Here is a 16221-nt window from a genome sequence, read left to right as displayed (position 1 = left end):
TTACAAAATTAGCTATATAATAATGTCATTTTCGATGGGCGGGTTGAGTCGATTTTTCGACTCTCCCGCGCATGACGTCACACGCTGCAACAGCCAGGCGGGAGCTCTCAAGAATTTATGACAAATTTTGAGGTTTTTGGACTTGAGTGCGTTATTTAAAAGTTTGGATAAATATATTAACTATAGGCTTATACGAATATCAATTAAAGTGCATAAATATATCTTCCGTGCGATTCCTCATGCGAGTAAACCATATTTGATTGGTTAAGAGTGAGAAGATTGAAATTATGCCTAGACCTATGTGAAGTTTAAAATAGGGAGCCACGAACATTTTATTGAAATTGTTTTAGTGTGCATGAAATGGGCCTATTATTTGCCGGGCAAAGGAAGGGGACAGTTATTTTAGAGAGAGAGAGAGAGAGAGAGAGAGAGAGAGAGAGAGAGAGAGAGAGAGAGAGAGAGAGAGCGTTTTGCATAACTGAATGAACCCTGGGTTAATAAGGATAATTCTGGCTTATACAGTAAGTAATATCTTCCATTCGATTCCTAATGCAAATAAACCATGTTCACTGGTTAAGACTGACAAAATTGGAATTAGGCCTAGACCTATATATGTTTGCTGAGAATAACTGCAAAGAGAAATTGCTAGTCAACACGGAAGTATTGAGAGAGAGGGCAAAATTTTATTAGAATTGTTTTCATGTGTGTGAACTAGTCAATTATTTGTTTGGTAAAGGAAGGAGAGAGAAAGAGAGATTACTAGAGATTTTCTGGCGTACGAATAAGCCTACTATTTATATAATCACCAGTTTTAACAGTATGTACGAGTGCACGACTTTGAATTACTTATAGTGACATACCATTATCAGTAATCTTATCAATAATCTCTTAATCATAATGACATTCCTAGAGTGACGGCCGAGTAAAAATACCAACACATTCGAATATACTTGGATAAGAAAAAAAATCAAATTCCGATAACATTTTATTACAAATAGGCCTTTAAAGATGACCTGTATAAAATACGTATAATTTCAGCTCCATTTCCAAAAGAAGACCAGGATTTTTTTTTATTTACTTCACTTTAGCCTTCGAGGGAAATGATTACAATAAGATAACGGTATTTGACAACAATATAGAAACTTGATGCACTAAATGACGTCATAATATACACCATCAAGAATATCTTGTAATATACAGTTTATTTATAAATAATGCAAAAGCAAAAACATTTACAAAATAAAAATTGAAGGGAAAATGCAAAACGCGTTTGCAGAAAATCATACAAAAAGTCGACTTATATAAGTTAATATTCATAAAATTGGTTTTCCCACAGTTTCAAAATGTGTTATATATAAAATATACATTTTTTACCTCTCCTTAACCAATATAATTCTCCGAAGCGAAAGCTTTAAACGACCCCAGCATGAAGACTCTTCTTGGTCAGAAACGAAGGTTATTCGTGAGCATGATGAGAGAGAGAGAGAGAGAGAGAGAGAGACAGAGAGAGAGACAGAGAGAGAGAGAGAGAGAGAGAGAGAACCTGTCAGGGGAGAGAAGAAGAAGAAGAAGAAGAATCTGAGGATTCTTGAGCAGATGCCGAGAGAGCACTTTGTCTGCGCCTTTGCATGAGCTATCCTACGTGACCTCTGATCTCGCCGAGTTTTATTTGCTGAAAAGTTTAAAAAAAAAAAAATCGGTTAAACCCCCTCCTTTCATTAAAGAAACAACTGACTGTCTGCGATTGCAGTTTACGTTACAGAAACTGGTGTGCGAGGTGTAAAATACTGAGCAAAATGATGATGAAAAGCAGTTGACTATTCAAAAAATACTTTAAAAATTCAATCATATTAAACAGATGAAATTTAGAGTTTGAAGACCGAGTCATGAAACTATGCTATGACCGGTGAACTGAATATACTGTATATTCTGAATATATATTCTTTCTTTTCTGTCAGATTTATTAAGCGTTTGCAAAATGAATATATATTCTGAACCTATATTCTAATTTTTCTGTCAGACTTATTAAGCGTTTGCAAACTGAATATATATATTCAGAGTATATATTCTTTTTTTTTTCTGTCAGACTTATTAAGCGTTTGCAAACTGAATATATATTCAGAGTATATATTCTTTTTTTCTGTCAGACTTATTAAGCGTTTGCATACGCATTCGTCTTGGTCTTACCTTATCGAGTTCGTCCTTCGTGTCATCTTCAATTTGCCGTATATCGTCTAGACTTAAGCCGTACCACTGATCCATCCAGCAGAACACCTGCCTGGAAAGACAGGTTCGTGTGAGTGGTCGACGCATTCCTCTCCCTCTCTCCCAACGCACGTTCGAAGCTCGACGCGGAAAATGGGAACTTTTTCATTCCATTGCCTAGTCGGATTATCGAAAGGATTTCGGAGGGGATACGATCCAAAAATACGAAATCGTGAAGCTGAGAGCGCGTTGCAATGGGTGGCAGTTTACAGAGGCAATCAATCAACCACGTCGTGGAAAATGAAATAGATTTTTCGTTGTTATTCAGCAAAAGTTGTTTTTACCTCGCATTAACTGAAGGACAGAATGTTGTTCCGTAGTTATGTGGAACTGTATGAGTCTAACAGGCGTACCTAAGAAGTTGGCCTACTATTACTGTCAATTAGTCTAAGAAGACCACCACTCAGTCACATTGCTACACCCATGAGGCTCGCCAGAAGGATTTGCTTTTAGATATATTACCAATGAAACAAAACAGTGCTAAATAAGAGGAGGCGGAAAGGGAGCGGATAAATAGTAAAAGACAGAATGCAATGTGGTTGGCGACGGAGGGACGCTGTGGTTTATATGTTACAGGCAGATAGCGAAATCAGGCATTAAACGAGCTGCCTGAAATTTCAGGCAGATAGCGAAATGCACTTAGGGATATTTGATATCCCACGGGCTAGCACTGAACATGGAGAAATACATTTGACCTCCCAGGGGCTAGTACTAAACATAGCGAAACGGTGTAGGTGAGTCGCTGTTTTGTGTGTTTAATACTAGCACTGGGGGGGATCAAATGTATTTCTCCGTGTTCAGTACTAGCCCCTGGGGGTCAAATGTGTTTCTCCGTGTTTAGTACTAGCCCCTGGGGGATCAAATGTCCCTAAGTGCATTTCGCTATCTGCCTGAAATTTCAAGCAGTTCGCGAAATGCCTGATTTAGCTATCTGCCTGTAGAGTATATACCGAATCAAGCGGTACGATCCCTGCTTGCACGGGAAGGACATTTTCCCTAGTTATTCTAACCTCTTGACTGTATAGACCCACTTTCTAATATATATTCAGCAGCGTACGAGAATAACGTTCAGTTATTGTATTTTTGTATTTGGTTAACGATGTCGATATAATCAGTACAGTGAATCATGCTTTGTATTTTTTTCTGATATCTGAAATCAGCCTTTTGTCAATATTATTTGCACGAAAGGACAACTTCGGCATTTATGCTTTACGGTGAATATTGTATGCAAGACATTTACGCCTGTTGTCCCTCAGTGTGTTTCCCGGAATTATTGATCAAGCCTAATCGATTTTACGGTTCGTGAGACAGGTGGGTCTCGGACCACTGACAGGTGTCTGGGACCACTAATAGTTATCATTTCACAATAACAAAGAAACTAGTTTAAACAGCAGTCAAACAAATGAAGACCAATTTTTGCATGCCAAAAGTATATTCACTGGCCAATAGCCCCTTATAACATGGGAATAATATTTTAAAATGTGGAAATGCAATAAGGAGATCAAATAAAACTGGATAACAATATCTGAAGCCAAGTTAGAAATGGGAATCCATTACTAGAATTATATCCAGCTGGGATAAGTGCAAACTCTTCGGTCATTTCAGAGGACGGAGTGAATCTCAACACGCATGAAATAGATAGGACATAATTTGAATTCAACGATCATAATAACTCACTAAAAGAAGTCAGTCTGTACAGCTGAATATTCGTTAAATTATTTACATAATGATTCAGGCAATAACGTCTAATTGGCAACAATGGATTGCAAGGTCCAAAGAATTCCGTCTATTCGGTTCAACATACTCTGAATTCATTCGACGATCAGCCGCTTAACTTACCTGTGGAAAATGGTGAATATTCGCTTTTCAAAATCGTGGATACTTCTCTCGACCTTGGACTGGACGCCAAACCACTTGAACTCGCAGGTCACCAGTTTGTAGCAAGTCATGACTGGCTGGCACTGCGGGAGAAGATACGGAAGAAGCGTCATAAAATGAGGTCTGTGCACGAATGGGAGGATGTATGAATAAATCTTTGTGCATATATTGCAATCGGGTCCGATACGCCGATGGAAAGTTGTTATTGACGTTCGATCAGCCAACGAGCTCTCGGGGCGCAGTGCGTGGGAGAGCGGTTCATGTTCGCGGAGTTTTTTTTTATAAAATAATATACAAAATCTTCGTGTACATGGATTCCCGCTACCATTAGCACTCTGCAAATAAGGAACGTTCTTTATTTAGCTTCTCTTCTAGTTTTTATTTTGGAGATTCGTACATCGGCCCGCAGTCGGTCCACCAGAAGAAGGGAAAGAAGAATCATGGTTTAGTTAAGGACAAGAAAAGACGTTTACAGAGGAGCTGACGAATTCACCGTAGCGAATTTTATATTGGATGTCTCCCTTCGCCCATCCCCCCAACACTCTCTCTCTCTCTCTCTCTCTCTCTCTCTCTCTCTCTCTCTCTCTCTCTCTCTCTCTCTCTCTCTCTCCAAATCTTTACAACTGCTCCAGTCATCCACTCACCGACACATGACGGAATCAATTATTTCTGATTAGCCCGAATTGCATTTTGATAAGCATTAATCAGCCCTCATTGAAACCACTTCCATTCAAGAAGAAGATATTCTCGCCAGTTCTCAACTGCAACACGGAACGATAAAGTTGCCAATGAGCTTCTTTCACTCCGCTTATCGGGGTGTCACTCACAGTGCTCACGACCTCGCTTGCCCAAAATGACTTTGATAATCGTCAAAGCTGAATAAAAACGACAACTTTCTGGATGCAGCTGCATTATCCAGAAGGTTAAAATCTGAATGCATCGAGGCGTGGGCACGCGGAGTGGGCGTCGCTGTTATTGTTACCGATGATGCTGTTACCTCGTCTTCTTCTTCTTCTTCTTCTTCTTCTTCTTCTTCTTCTTCCTCCTCGAACCGACGGAAGGAATTTTGAGAACGGAACCCAGAAGCCAAAAACCTCATGATTCTGCCAGTCGATCGATCCTGGCCTGGGGAGAAAGAATGAGATGCTCCGGCTTTGCGAAACGTATCTGCTCGCTCAGAGAGAGAGAGAGAGAGTGGGGGAGAAGTAGGCGAGTTATTAGAATATTAAGAAGTAATAAACTGAGAAGTAACAGCACCATACCAGACGTTAACGCATAAAATAAAAGGCGGGAAAAGTTAAGGAGACTACTGTATACAAGAAAATCGTCCTCCAACCGCCCGAGCGAGCAAGAGAGAGAGAGAGGGAGAGAGAGAGCTCTTACGTCAGCGGTTTTCTCTCTCTAATTGATTCAAGCGTCACATTTTTTTTCTTCACTGCCGTACTTCTTGTCCCATGATGCCTTCCTCATTACGAGACTGCTGTGATTCCCTACGGTGGGGTGGGTGGGTTGGGGTGACATTCCCCCCCTCCCCCAAAAACCAATTTATGCCTCCTCTTCCATATCAGACTAAGTGAACGTGACAGACACGTATTTTCCTCCTGCGTTTAATAACGGGAACGAGTCGCGAGATACTTCCGTTCATCGGTCTTTTGAAAGGGTAAAATGGGGGAAGGAAATGAGTTCTAGATACGCGACCTGAAACATGGCGCCGAGCGATCAGCGGAAGGGCTTAATATCTTGAACGTTTTATCTCTCTCTCTCTCTCTCTACCTAGCTGTCCGACTTCTCTAATTTTACATCGTTGTCATTTTCAGCTCTCACTTAAAAAGTAAACGTTCATTAGAACCCTACAAGAATCTCGTAAGTGTCTCAAGTGTCCTGGAACAACTTTATAGGATAAAAGATTCACCGTTGGTCTCCGGCAGTTGTATAAAATGAATTACTTCTGTCTTTTCATTCTCTCTAGGATGGAGTTTGACCTTGGCTGACTGTAACAACAGTTACAACAGCTTTAATGGCAGATGATATTATAGTCGTGGGTGTAGCAGGTGTTTTTTCCGATCTGTGTAGATACTGCAGCTTACTTTGTAATGATAATCTATAATAATAAAATCAGAGTGCATCTTTCTTGTTTGTCCGCCCCGGGTGGGGACGGGATAGGTAAGGGATCGAGAGAGTAGGGGAGACATGACACATCCACCCTCCTCCTGCAAACCTGTTTGTCCGCTCCGGCTGTGGCAAGGTAGGTAGGGGTTCGAGAGGGCAGGGGAGACATGACACATCCACCCTCCTCCTGCAAACCTGTTTGTCCGCTCCGGCTGTGGCAAGGTAGGTAGGGGTTCGAGAGGGCAGGGGAGACATGACACATTCACCCTCCTCCTGCAAACCTGTTTGTCCGCCCCGGGTGGGGCTGGGAGGTAGGGGAAATGAATTGAATTGAACTGAATATTGAATTTAGGCCAAAGACAAGCACTGGGACCTATGAGGTCATTCAGCGCAGAAACGTAGAATTGACAGTAAAAGGTCTGAAAGGTGTAACAGGAGGAAAACCTCAAAGCAGTTGCACCATGAATCAATTGTTAGGAGAGGGTTGAGGAAAGTAAGACGGAAGAAAGAGAATATGGAAGGAGGTACAGTAAAAGGGACGAAAGGGGGCGGGGAATGAAGAGGAAAGGAATGCTAACACTCTGAGTCGAAGAACCTAGATAATAAACAGACGGAGACTAAAGTCTGTGTGCGTGAGTCTCATCATTGAAGCGAATGAGTGAGTATTATCACGAATTCCAACAGCCGTGTCTTGATCTTTACCTATAAAATCAGTCTGTTCCTGTGCACAGGCATAGCATGCACAGACACGTGCAGACACATGTATATACTGTATATGTATGTTTGTGTGTGTGTGTGTGTGTGTGTGTGTGTAGAGAGAGAGAGATATTTCTCATTATTATTATCAGCCGATCAGAGGCCGGCATTCTGAACACTAAAACGGACCCTATTTTTCATGGGCTCCCACAAAACCGACCCTATTTTCCAGTCATAATCAGCCAATCAGAGGCCAGCTCTGAACGCTAAACCTACCCTATTACTTTGTTATTATTATTATTTGGTAGATGAAGCCAATTCATATGGAACTAGCCCACGAAAGGGGCCACTGACTTGAAATTCAAGCTTCCAAAGAATATTAAGGTGTCCGTTAGGAAGCAGTAAGAGGAAGTAAAGTGAAATACAGAAAGAAGAAATACCACTTATTAAACAAGAACCAAAAATAAATTAATAAATAGATAAAAATGTCTTAAAATGCAAGGAAGATAGAACAAGGAAAGCAATGCATTGCCTCTTCGCTTGAACTTCTGAAGAAGTTCCAACCGCACGACATTCCCTGGGAGACTGTTCCACAGTCCAGAGGTGTGAGGAGGGATCAAGGACCTCTGGAACTGAGAAGTTGGACAGCGAGGCACGTTTACTGCATATTGGTGCCTCTGTCTTTATGCTTCTTTTTTTTTTTTGCTTTTCTTTTGAAATGTACCACCAAAGCAGAATTTTTTTTTCCCAGAACAGGAGGTTCACAGCTCACAGGAATGTATCACTCACAGTGCTCCCTATGGGGGCACACTGTAAGTGGCATTAAACGCTCCTTGCAGCGTCCCATCGTAGCCCAAGCTGCACTGCTTTCTTGTCAGTTAATCTTTCATCCATTCCATTTACTCTTCCCACTTGGCTGTCCAGCTCCTCTAACTTACCTCAGTTTTCACCTCTTTTTTTTTTAAGGTTATGTCCTTCGAACGAGCTTTGCGAATTAAAAGTTAAGTATATCTTAGTTTCACCAGACCACTGAGCTGATTAACAGCTCTCCTAGAGAGGGCTGGCCCGAAGGATTTAGATTTATTTTACGTGCCTAAGAACCAACTGGTTACCTAGCAACGGGACCTACAGCTTATTGTGGAATCCGAACCACATTATAGCGAGAAGTGAATTTCTATCACCAGAAATAAATTCCTCTTATTCTTCACCGGCCGATCGGAGATTCGAACCCGCTGCCAACATAGTGCTAGCTGAGAACGGAAGCCACTCGTCCAACGAAGAACTGAGCTTTGTGAGACTATAGCAATGTGACTAATGATAACTATATCATAATAACTTCTTTAAATTAATCTATTCTTCTACTACTACTACTACTACTACTACTACTACTACTACCATTGATGATAAAAATAATAAAATATTTAATTAAGATTGAAAATATACCCTCATCCTTCTTCTCGAATCTCCTTACCTCTTCCCACCATTTGGGTCCCGTCAGCGGCCCACGTCCCGTCTTTTCCGACCTGAATTTCGACGGATCCTCCTCCGGCTTGTAGTCGGATGGACTGAGGGGGTCGTTGACGATGTCTATCGGGACCACCTCCACCGACTTCCACTTGTCTAACGGCAGTTTATGGACCTGGAAGAGACGGCGAGAGTCGTGAGGTGAAAACTCTGGCTGAAGATACGAGGCGCTGTTCTCCTCGAGGGAGGGGAGCTCCTCTTATCGCCTCACGAATCTCAGAGATTAGGAAAGTGAAGAACTGACCCCGTTCTACGTTATTCTCTTTGCCAGTGTTACAAGGTTTCATTATATGCCATTTTTTTTATGAATCTGTATCTCTTATTTTCTAGGGTTAAATCGTTTTTAGTTTTCTGTAAGAGAAGACTGTTGTGATGGCTTTGTCCGTCCGCCCTCAGATCTTAAAAACTACTGAGGCTAGAGGGCTGCAATTTGGTATGTCTGATGACTGGAGGGTGGATGATCAACAGACCAATTCGCAGCCCTCTAGCCTCAGGAGTTTTTAAGATCTGAGGGCGGACAGAAAAGACTGCGGACGGACAGACAAATAGCCATCTCAAGAGTTTTCTTGTACAGAAATCTGAAAAGACAGACTTTCCTTACTCACATTCTCTTGGGTCCCTCTGTCAGCGGTGTGAAGGCTCTCTATCGCAAGGGTGAAGCTTTCCTTCATGAAAGGATTCTGGAAGTCGAGAGGAAAAGAGGACAAAGTGAATGCACGAGAGGATTAATTTTTCTGTTGGTTTAGTGGTTAGTGTCGTGGCATGCCACTCAGGTGTCGCTGGGGGGGTGGTTCGCGTCTCGCCCCGGGCGATGAAAAATCTCTGGCTCTGTATCGTGATCAGTTACTGCTGCAGTGTTGGGGGGTCTGCTGCAGTGGGAGGTTGGAACCAACATTCTTTGGAAACATGAATTTCAAGTCAGTGACCCCTTTGGTGTGCTTGTTCCGTGTGAATAGGTTTCGTCTACTGAAATAATACTAATAATAATAATAATAATTAATAATAATAATAATAATAATAATAAAAAATTATTATTATTATTATTATTATTATTATTATTATTATTATTATTATTATTATTATTATTATTATTGGGACCTAATATGCATAACTGCCATATTATCATTAAGTGCAGTTTCCCACATTTCGACCGAAAAAAAAATTCATTCCAACACAATAATCATTTAAGTACAATATCCCACAATATGACAGCGAGGGTTTGTTCCCACACACACACACACTCATTAGGCCCACAATTCCATCTTATTGCCCAAAAGTATTCATTCAAACACTATTACAAAGCATAAAATCTAACATTACTTCCAAAGTTATTCATTTTCATCCACGCAATGAATACATCATACATTAGGGACTAAAGGTTTTACCCACCATATATATATATATATATATATATATATATATATATATATATATATATATATATATATATATATATATATATATATATATATATATATATATAAGCGCAACATCGAGTATTAGAACTGGGCAGATTATACCCACGCAGTCATTCAGCTCAATAACGCACCGCAGAACCGATAAAATTTAATCTGATGTCAATTCATTTCATCAATCATTCATTTTTGCACAATTTCCCAACTCCCTGCTTGGTATGTGGAAATGGAACTTCATGGCTCTGATCGGCAATTTTGTTTTAGGCTGAAAGATTGTGAGTCATAAATACTGACCTGTCAAAATCAAAATTTTAATTTTTTGTTATTGGAACTTTCAACAGGCCTTAGGGTCTGATGCAAAGGGTTATCAGATGAGTTTCTCAAGCCACCAGGTGAACACATTCAGTAAAAACATCGAGTATATTTAATAACTAGTGAAAACCTAAATATGGGCAGATTTAGTTGCAAGAGTATTATGCGTACTTAACTATATGAATATATATATATACATATATAATATGTATACATATATGTATACACAAATTTATATATATATATATATATATATATATTATATATATATATATATATATATATATATATATATATATATATATATATATATATATATATATATATGCACGTCTGTGTGTCTCTAGCTGTCTGTGGCGTGTCGTGAACTCAAAAACAGACAAAACCCTAACAATTACAAGAAACAGCTTCAGCCACACAGCCGCAACTGGAAGAGTGAAGACAACTCACGTAGTAAACCGTTTTGGAATAAGGGTAGGCATTCCAGGACTCCTCGTGAAATTCCAGCGCCCCCTCTGGAGCCAATAAGCGTACGAAGGTTGGCACCTTCCTGGAAAGGAGGAATCCGGGATCATGTTTTATTTATGCTCTGTTCAAAATGTCCGATTCAGATCAATTTGGCGGAATGAAGTTCGTGTCAATATTCTGCTATTTGTTGTTTTGGCGTAATCTTATCATTGTTATTGACAATTGGTTGTCATTTTAATTTATCAGATATTTTTAAGATATAAAAATCATATGGATGTGTTTGTAACATATTACATAATTCATGGTTGGCGCAATCTTATCATTATTATTGACAATTGGTTGTCATTTTAATTTATCAGATATTTAAGATATAAAAATCATATGGATGTGTTTGTAATATATTACATAACTCATCGCTGAAGATACTAACATTGAACACTGGCATTACTTAAGGTAATTGTACTAGAAATTTTAAAAATAAAAAAATTTTGCCTTTAAACTGTTAAGTTACTTTGGAAAAGCACAGGTCGGAATAAAAAAGGAACTAATTATAGGCCTAATAAGTTTCATCAAAATCAGAGAGAAAAGTAAATTGTCGACCTCGAATTTGACCTGTGACCTTGAAAATGTCTCAAGTTCAAAAATATTTTGGAAGAATAATCACCTAAGACAATTCATTCTGAACTGGCTAAAAAAAAAAAAAAAGCAAACAAAAAACAATGCTTTTCAAATCGTCTAAGGAACTGTTGAGTCAAGCTGAATCAAATCTTGAAAGAGCAGAGAGACTTACTTTTTGAGGTGGTAGACTTTGTAAGTGTACTGGCCGCTGGTGAACTGCCCCTCGAGGAGCGATTCGTCAGCGAATGGTTCATTTTTGAGGACCTCTACACCCTCGCCCCCGCCCGTCTCGTGTTTGCTGACTTCGGCCACGCCGTATAGTTGAGCGAAGTGATACTGGGGAGTTAAAAACCAGGCGACTGTTCTTAATTGTTAAGAGACTGTTTTCAGTGCTTGAAATACCCCGTTTCGTCATGAGCTTACAACCTACAATGTCTCAGCAACATGGAGCAAAATAACTCAATGAAAGTCATTACAGTTAAAAATGCTACTGTATTGAAAGCAAGATATTGTAAATCATGATGTACTTTATCATTGATGATCTATCTATATATATATATATATATATATATATATATATATATATATATATATATATATATATATATATATTATATTCTGTCTTACCTCCTCAAGCGTCAAGGGCAGGCTGATTCGACTGAAAATATAAAATAGCGATAAATAATTCCTTCAGCTACATCATTAAAATACTGTGCAGATAAGGAATGTTCATCCCATGTAATTAATACCCTTATCGTGCCGCACGGTAGGCGAAATTCTACGTAATCAACATCCGGTTAAATTAACTTATCACCTCATGAAGATTACTAGCGCATTTAACAAACAGCTCATAAGGTTAACATCATTATGTCGAGAAGTTCAGTGCTATAACTCGATAAGTTATCCTCTGAGAGTTTCATAATCGAAAGACAGTCGTTATCGGTCTAAATAACTGAGGTTAAGGGATTTAGATCAGCTGAAAACGTTACGGACAGCGTCAACAGACTATAAGCCTAAAAAGGGGGGTTTCACACGGTCTATAGCATGTTGGCCAACACGATGTTTGTGAGCATGTTTGTCAGTGTGAGAGGGTTATAAACATGTTGGACCATTTTCCGTCTTCCCAAACACCTACCATCACACACATCCACACACACCCATAAGCATTCTTAAGGAAAGCTGGCGTCGATGACCTTATGCCTTGCAACGCCGATTAACATAAAAATCAATCCCAGAGAGGTGGTACGATGACTGCGCACTTTTCCAGGGAAAGGTCTGGAATGGGACGGGCAGAAACCCCTCAAATTTCATGGAGTGTCCTTAAAATTCTCATGTCGGTGCAGCTAAAACTAAAACACGTCTCATACGATGATGTGTAAGAGATCATTGCATGACATTCAGTCTTAATCATATCAATAGACTTATCTTTTAGCTCCTCGATCCTAGGCAGTTCGTATTGTGCAATGGATGACGTCATCTCACGGTTTGACACTTAAGGACTGTTCGTACGAGCAAGACTCGTTCAACTTGATTTGTTTAATCTAACAACAACATCTACAGCAGTTCATGGCCCTGTGGCAATTCTGTTCCCTAAATTGATAGAGTGTCCTCCTCTCCTAAGGCGCTGTCTGCTCACTCAAAACGGCCATCTTTCTAGGAACAGATCAGTATGAAACGGGTTGGTCTATAATCCACACTTCATTCGTGTGTCTAGGAATTTTCCATATTCCTCAGTAGGGCTATAAGGACAGAATGCTTATTAGGTACAAATTTGCCCCCGGAGATAATTTTGTCATTAAGAATTTTTTTTAGTAGCCTAAATTACTAATAGTCACTGGCCTTGAATCACAGAATATGTACTATAGCATTTTTGTGAACTGTAGACTGTACTGTATCTTTTACAATCCTTTACTATTATGATATGCGTAAATCAATCGCTCCTATTCTTCCATTATATTTTTTAGGGGATGTATCCACATACCCAGCCCACCTTGTGGCAACTCCCAAGGTTAAAAAAATGACAACAAACTCCGCTTTAACTCCAGCCACGAGTTGATCCTTTATAACACCTGTGTGCAATCATTCCTCTGGGCCTCTCAAGTGCCAATTCTAAGAGCATGAAATGCGGTTTGTCCTCGAGGTGGGGTTGAGAACCTTCGAGTGATATCGAGTCGTGACTACGTGACTCTTTTGTCTTGGGCTTTCGGGGAAAAGTGGTCTTTTCACGACCCAGCCGCTTGCTTTCTGGTAAACGTCACAGGGATGACTGCGCTCTGATATTATAATGGAATGGCTTTTCAGAATAAATAAATAATTAAATTCCTGTCGTACACACAAACTCAGTGTAAAACCTAATTTAGAAACAATCGCATTAAAAATAGGTGTAAACTAATACACATAAGTCAACTGGGAAACTGGCTACATAATAGGCCTATAACCTATATTTAAAAAAGCTTTCGTTTTTCCAAAACATTAACTTCCTGCTGCACATGTACTTCTTGCACTGACTAAACTTCGAGGAGCACATTAGGATTATATCTATTTATAAATGGCACGTGAGTTGAAGGGTAAACCAAGCCTGATAGACGTTAATTTGCACTGAACAAGTCCTTGTTATTACCGGTTTCTTATCGAACACTCGGAGTACACAAAACACATTTGAAGTTTGTGTTCACACTGCGTTGCAAAAACTATATATTTCCTGTATGTATTTAATTCTGTTCTTTTAAATACACCACGTTATTATAGAGCTTAGTTAGAAAATAAATTTTCGCGAACCATTACTGAATGTCACCCGTGGGAATTCCTTTACCATGAGGTCATCACGCCACAACTTTGTTGGGACGTTACTTGCAAGATCTTCCATGAGATAAGAAATCACCTATTATATCGACGTCATGCACTACATCATACTTGATCTTATCACTCCCTGGAAGCGGGAGATCTAGCTACACCTTCTGCAAGTTGTTCGCCTTCGTTGAGAGACGCTTCATTAAGGCGGATCTCAAGGTCTGGGGTTTTGAGAAAAACGTCAGAGAATTTTGCACTTCATAATGACTTCGATACTTTCCACAGTTAGCACAAACAATAAACAGAAGAGGAAACTGATCCATTTTCATCGTCTAAAGTTGGCAAAATTAAAAAAACAAAAACAAAAGGGAAACTGAATGCAATGAAAGTAAACTAGTTGAAATCACAACCAGTTTGCCGCACGCACTTTCAAGTAAAATCTCGCAAAGGCAAACCTTTCACCCAGATTGTTTAAGTTTCAGGACACCTGAAATTTCGTTTTTAGAACAGATTTTAAAAGACGGGCGAACGTTCCTTCAACACTGACGCACAGCCAACATCCTCACTGAATAAAAAAATTCAAAACGAAGGAAACGGGAACACTTATGAGACTCACTACTCCTTGATAATCATCCTGAACGGTCTGTGTTCTGTGCGAGCAGATCGCTCAGACTAATTCGTTTCAGCCCGCGCCTGCCGTCACACAAGAGCCAAGAATTATCTAATCTTATCTCATATCCTTGCTATTACGTTGGTTACGTGGTGGAATTTGTTTATTGTGTTTATTCCCGCGGTCTACTTTCCCTTTCTAACCATTAAAGGAATTTTTTGTTCTTTTTTCATCTCCGGCCAAGTCAGCTTCTGTTTCGGTCCTGGCTTCACCTTGGGGTTTCTTCCTTAATTTCCTGGTCTTATCTGTGAATTTTAAGAATGAGGAACCGACTGTATTCGTTATCTGGTGTGTTGTTGCTTATCTTGTTACAGGCCACAAAGATCAGAAGCAAAGATACGCCAGCACGGGTAGTGAATGGAATACTTGTTCGGAGAGTTTCGATCACCACCTGACCCGCGTACTCGTCGTGACCTTGTCTGCAGATTTCCGACAATATCTAGTATCGTGGTCGCAAGAAAAACTTTGTATCATATGCTAATTCATGCTATTGTGGTATGACGCACGCTTTCCTGCTAATTATAGATCTGGTTGTAACTTGATTGACAATGTCGCTGAGGCTGGATGACGTCATGAGCTTTGTGTATTTTCCTTTTTTTTTTTTCTTTTACCAGGCGCTACCTGCGCGACTATTTTCAGCTGCATGTCTGCGCTAATGGGACAGCTGATTTGCCTTGTCTCTGTGTAATTTCAGAGGAATGTGGATGCACCGAGGACAAGAATGTGATCTAAGTAGGTGAAACGTGCCTAAAGAATGTTATAAACATCTACGTACATGGGTGTCGTTCTTGGGCATCATGGCGAACACGCCGTTCTTCAGAACGCTGTAAAAACTTGAATGATTTGTGTGTGTGTGTGTGTATTACAAAATAGACCGAGTGATGTGCGAACAATTATTTATACCAATGACTTATGCTCCAACCCTAAAGCCCTCTGACTCGCTGTATCCGGAGATTGTGAAGTTCCTGGGCGCTTTTTTTTCCCCCCCAAACCATTTATTCCGCTTTGATACAAATCACACTTGACAGGTACACTCGACTGGGCCACTTCCTTCTTTTATACTTACTGATGGAACCATTCAAATACAGCGCTGATATATAAGATAAATGTCAGCGAACATTGTGCTATATCATCAACTTTATTCATTTTCTTTCAGAAGCCTGACAAGTGGACCCAGCGATTACGTAGCGTTCTTGTGATGATATTTTCCTAGTACTGTTTTCCTAGACTATTTTTCCCGTCGGGATTATCTCATTGTTCATAATTATCAATTATTACCAACGCTTAAGTGAGGCAACACCACAGTGAACTAACCATGGAAAGATAATTGATCTATTTATCTATCAATTTAAATAACTCGGGTATCTGTGCTATGACGTCACCGCACTCAACTGCTTTAGATGCATGCGGTGACGTCATAGCACAGATACCCGAGGTGTTAAATTAATAGATAAATAGGTAAATTATCTTTCCATG

The 16221-nt window shown here is 39.8% G+C and overlaps 1 protein-coding gene across 1 annotated transcript; it reads right to left on the bottom strand.

The window, feature by feature from the left end:
* Nucleotides 1-972: 972 nt before the first annotated feature.
* Nucleotides 973-15166, bottom strand: LOC136825336 (phosphatidylinositol transfer protein alpha isoform-like). The gene is made up of 9 exons (XM_067081546.1): nucleotides 14692-15166; nucleotides 11913-11943; nucleotides 11458-11621; nucleotides 10650-10749; nucleotides 9078-9152; nucleotides 8420-8587; nucleotides 4105-4226; nucleotides 2188-2278; nucleotides 973-1672 (listed from the first exon to the last, which is right to left on the bottom strand). Exons 1-9 carry the CDS (start codon nucleotides 14706-14708, stop codon nucleotides 1634-1636), a joined length of 807 nt encoding a protein of 268 aa, XP_066937647.1. The 5' UTR covers nucleotides 14709-15166; the 3' UTR covers nucleotides 973-1633.
* Between the last annotated feature and the right edge of the window lie 1055 nt (nucleotides 15167-16221).

Source organism: Macrobrachium rosenbergii, chromosome 37 (assembly GCF_040412425.1).
Source record: "Macrobrachium rosenbergii isolate ZJJX-2024 chromosome 37, ASM4041242v1, whole genome shotgun sequence".
Classification (NCBI taxonomy): domain Eukaryota; kingdom Metazoa; phylum Arthropoda; class Malacostraca; order Decapoda; family Palaemonidae; genus Macrobrachium; species Macrobrachium rosenbergii.
This window is presented reverse-complemented; position numbering and strand designations above follow the sequence as displayed.